Below are 5,000 nucleotides of genomic sequence, written 5' to 3'. Positions count from 1 at the left end.
CATGCGAAACTGCTGTACGTAACTAAAATTTATTTAGCAAATAAAATTTATTAGCAAGACGTAATAGCAGTAGATAAGCAAACTTTTGTGATGGGCCAATAAATGAACATTCACTTGTTAAAAAGTAAATCGCAAAAACCACCCCGACTGCAGTCAACAAATGTCCGGCTACGGTCAGTAACTGTCTTTGTTTTGGAGATGATGAAATTGTAATTAGGCAATTAATGTTCCGTTTTATGCGACTTCCAGTGGTTTGAAATGACATATTATGCATATTTTACTACTTAGGGGTCTTCTCATCATAAGCAATAGTCGTTTAAATTAACCTGGATCGGCGGTCTAGCAGCTGCAAGGTACTGAAGACGATGCCTCCTGGTCATTGTAGGAGCGATAGCAGTTTCTTGAGCCACAGAATAAGGGAATTTTGGTCAGTGAAAGACAAACAGACTGGTGATTTTGTAGACAAGTATGTTCAACATGAAGACGCCGACGAAAAATTGGGCGAGTAAGTATCATTCTCTCCTCGTTTTCTTAGCCTGAAATCGTAATAAGGTGACAGTACGTACGCCCATTTTTTTGCTCGGTTGTTTTTTGAGTGTATGTATTTGAAACTTGAGCAGCGCATCGGAATGAGACTGCGGGCTGGTGATCAGTTTGGGAACCTCTGTCTGGGAATTGCCGAATTTCAATTACTTTTGCTTGAACACATGATTGTCCCCTCTTGTTAACAAAGGTTGTCTTACTTGAGGGCATTGAGGCTATACTGATCAATAGAAGTCGCGTACAAAGAAGGGACTTGGTACGACGGGATTGCCAAAAACGGTGTATTTTCACGTTGACAGTAAATTCTTTTATTCCATAATTATATAATACTCTAAATTAATATTCACGTACCACAAGATTTAATTCAGCAGAGCGAAAGTCGGCTTTGGGTCATTTGTAATCCACATTCCTTGCGAACGAGTACATTCCCGTTACCAACGTAGTTTGACTCTTGATTCTGGCTGTTTGGTGGAAAACTGTGGGAAATGAGAATTCAAACAACCAAACACTTACGTATTTTAAACAAATACGTATTTAAAAAATACTTTAACATAAAAAAATACTTTTAACGTAATCACAAAGAGGAAAAAAAACAACACCAATTACGAAACTTCATTGCGTGGGTGGATAGAGACCTAGTTTGTCACGAATTCAAATTTAGGCAAAAAAGCATTGATATTGGCAAAATTGAAGAAGATTAAAATGGATTGCAATTGGGGGTTTTGAACCCTTTTCATCCCAACGGTTTTTCAAAGTTTATCTCTGTTGTTTATGGTTGTAATTATGCATTACAATTTTTAAACTTACTTTTGTCACGAAGCACTTTGAATGTATGGTTTTATAAGTATTTTCTGTCGGGGTAAAAGTTGAGTTACAGAGCGAGCTGGAAGGGACGAAATGTTTTGTCATCATTGATTCAGTTTGATATTTCCGTCTGTTAATATAATGGCTTAGAAGAACAAAATAACAAGAACAGAACAGTCATTTTTTTTGTTTTGGTAGTAGCAGTCGGCTCAGTCAAAAGTATCACTAGTTTTCGTGAGTGGTGCCCAGCGACCCGGAACATGAAATAAGAATACAGCATTTTATTGTAAGTCGTTCTGTGGCGAACTTCCAGTTTGCACATAAAATTTCTGCTTTCACAGCTCAATTCCGCCCACTCTCTGTCTTCAGTCTGAACAAATTAAATCAAAACGCGAGGATGCCCTTGTGTCTGCATTCAACGCGGGACCTGACCATCTCTAAATTAAAACGCCCAGAATTTCTCATTATTGTATCGGTAACTATGATTTTTCTACGCTTTCGGAATCAGTTTGAATATTACGCAGGGATTTTTTTTTAATTTGCTTGTCAGGCACTTTGGCATCTGATCATTTCAGGTTGAACAAATTCACGTCATTCTTGTATGCGCGTAAATATAACCTGGCAATGACGTATTTATCAAATATCGAAGCTCTTGCACACAGGCCAGGGCGATAAGACACATGTACTCTAATTTATCAGTTATCAAATATTGAATTAAAGGTTTGAATGTACCGAAATGAATGTTTGAATTGTTGAAGGTTTAATGTTACAAAAACGCGCCACAGGGGACTACACAGGGCGTGACGTCTGGCGTGTGACTTACCAAACTGCAGAGAACTGCAGAGGCCACAGAGGCCACCACTACAGAGAGTAACACCGCTGACACCCAAAGACTCGTTTTCAAAACTTACTCCATTTCGTCTTTCCGTTAATATTTAAACGTTGCACAATTGCAAATAAAAATGGCGACGGTGGATGGCATCATGCTTTCGTTTATTTTTGGTCTCTTTGAGATGACTGTCTTTGGGTAACTATGAGAGAGATTCAAAATTCTATGCGCTGTAGCGTGGTGTTCGTGAAATGACAGAAGTTGACTTTGACTTGGAAGATGGACCTTTTACTGCGGGCGAAGCGACTGGAGGGTTTTCGGACAAGTACGAAGTGAAAGAGAGATTAGGCGCGTAAGTTTCTTTTGTTTGCCCACGGCAATAAAAATGATATACAATATGATTTCTTAGAAATGCGTACAGAACCAAATCGCCTGTTATTTTGGATTCTCTGTGGAGCAGATGGGCGAGAGGTTAAGGAACCGAGTGCTTCTCGATGGAGCACGAAAGCATCGATTTTAAGCTTAAATAGGACTGCAGAACTGAAACGCTTGTTTTGGAGATAGGATCCGAAGTCTGTCTTTGTAATTAAGTGTTGCTCTTCGTGAACTCTGAAGTCTTGACCTTCACGAAACTACATACAGATTTAGAGACTTAAGAGTATCTTGCCGGTCTGTGTGCATGAGTTATGTTAAGCTTAAATTGTGTTAATTAGAAATTGCGGCAAACGACAGGCCGGAATTTGCGTTTTATCTAAAAGCAATCAAAGAAACCTCTTTTTAATTTTCTTGCCTGTTATCGCCATTTGCCTTATCCCTATTTGCTGTACTATCTACTAGCTAATTTTTTCAGGAATCTTGCTGTTGTTACATCAGTTCCATTTACAGTATAGTTAACAGTGTTTTGCAAAAAAAAAATTAATTCCCCAGCCTAGGTCAGTCCCTATTTAGAAAAATTGTGCCCTCTATGTTGGTATCAAAGACTTTCCCCAATATGAACCTTCCTGCTGGTGAATTACTTAATAAATTATTGTTTACTCAAAGTGAATGAGGGCAGCATCTACAATGCAAACCTTATACAATGAGATGCAGCCCTACACACCTTCCATTTAATTTTTCAATAAAACACAGCAAAATTCATAATATGGGGTAAAATTTCTGCAAGGTAAATGTCATTAAAACAACGTTAACCAAGGTATAAAGCACTATAAGTCCATGTTAAGCATTGGTATCATGGTAAAAAGTGCTTCTTCCCTAGCTATAATAGCTTATTTAAGTCCATGTACAAGTTCCCCAAAAAGTCAATAAATTATTGTTCGTCTATTGTATTGGCTCCAATTATGACTTGGTGTGCATCCAGCTAAACAGGATCTTCAACCAAATTTGTTCTTGGAGTATCAGGAACAAACTTGGCATTCACCCAGTGAAATCAGAAGCAATGGTTCTTAGGAAAACAAGTTTTGTTGGCCCAGCTCTCCCTGTGTCTGTCCATGTTCAACTCGTTGAGAATACTGCATGCTTGGGTTTTGTAATTGATAGTAGTTTTTTTTTTCAAAGGTTCACATCAGCTTATGCTGCCTACAGTATATTTAACCTTCGTATCAAATAAACTATGTATGTATGTATTGTTTGGTTACAACTTGTACCCTTAAGGTAACGAGACATTCATGGAATATTGTTTTCATGTCAAGTGCAAGGCTGTTGCCTAACAGGAGCCCGGTAGCCTGGTGCTCCCAAAGAATAGCTCTGGGCGCCTTAATTTTTCACAGCAACACCTTTCACTTCATATGTTGGGCTCCTAAGTTCTCAGTGTTTAGCTGTGAGGGCCCCTTTAAAATTTTCTTAGGCAACAGCCTTGAAGTGAAAAGCAAAATTCACTTTCATGTCTTTCAGAGGAATTTCCAGTGTGGTGCGGCGATGTTATCACAAAGTCACAGGAAAGCCCTTTGCTGTAAAAATAATTGACAAGCTCAGTGATGCAGGAGGAGTGGACATTGAGGCAACTACAAGAGAGGAAGTACTCATTCTGCTTGCCTTACAAGGACATGAAAACATCAGTAAGTAACGTTTTTTGGATGAAATTTTACCACGATTAGAGTATTACAAGAGTCAAGAGTCATATCTTCTTTTTCTTGTTTGGAAATTTTATTTACGTGTGCATGGTTTGATTTGTCTTTCCAGTTGGATTGGTGGACGTTTTTGAATCTGATGTATTTTTCTTCCTTGTATTCGAATTGTAAGTATTGGTTTCTTATAAACTCAATTGCTTCCAGCCATTCTGACAAAATTACAAAATTCATAGTCCCTGTAATTATAAAGAAAATTTTCATTCCAATTTCTTGCACATTTTAGAGGCTCTTCTGATATTGGCTCTACGAAGAATAATTAACAATCATTCACTGAAGGCGAGGTAAATATCGGTGAATAAAAACCAAGATGAAGTTGAGGGTTTTATTCAAAGATATTCACCGACCCTGAGGTGAATAATTGTATATGTAAAATTACACACCTAGGTGATTATTTGAAAAATGTGCATTTTCTTAAAACAATTAATTATTTAATTTCTTTGTCTGTCACCTCGACAAAATGGTGATTATCGCGTAATAATCACCTCAACGGCAGCCAATCAGCGCAGAGAATTTTCAATACTAAAAAATCTTATTACACATAGTTATGTATCACATGTACTGTAAATGGATATCAACTATGTATGCACAAAGCCCCTTCGATCAACACTGAGAAAACATGGCAACTACAGAAACATTATGTACAGTCTGCATTTTTGGTTAAACATTCTTTTACTCAGATACATGTACAATGTATTCAT

At 37.7% G+C, this 5,000-nt stretch overlaps 1 protein-coding gene across 4 annotated transcripts in view; it reads left to right on the top strand.

Moving 5' to 3' along the window:
* The window catches only part of LOC138047081 (phosphorylase b kinase gamma catalytic chain, skeletal muscle/heart isoform-like), a 26,635-nt gene that overhangs the window by 4,431 nt on the left and 17,204 nt on the right, over positions 1–5,000 (top strand). For 3 of the 4 annotated variants that reach the window (XM_068893776.1, XM_068893775.1, XM_068893777.1), the window contains exons 2-4: positions 289–505; positions 4,067–4,230; positions 4,355–4,409. In XM_068893776.1, the coding sequence (XP_068749877.1) occupies positions 366–505; positions 4,067–4,230; positions 4,355–4,409 (359 nt within the window). In that variant the 5' untranslated portion in view covers positions 289–365. Of the gene's footprint in view, positions 1–288; positions 506–2,286; positions 2,529–4,066; positions 4,231–4,354; positions 4,410–5,000 lie in introns of those variants that run through there. The other variant, XM_068893778.1, reaches the window with a different exon arrangement.

Source organism: Montipora capricornis, chromosome 4 (genome assembly GCF_036669925.1).
Source record: "Montipora capricornis isolate CH-2021 chromosome 4, ASM3666992v2, whole genome shotgun sequence".
In the NCBI taxonomy this organism is placed as follows: Eukaryota; Metazoa; Cnidaria; class Anthozoa; order Scleractinia; family Acroporidae; genus Montipora; species Montipora capricornis.
This window is presented reverse-complemented; position numbering and strand designations above follow the sequence as displayed.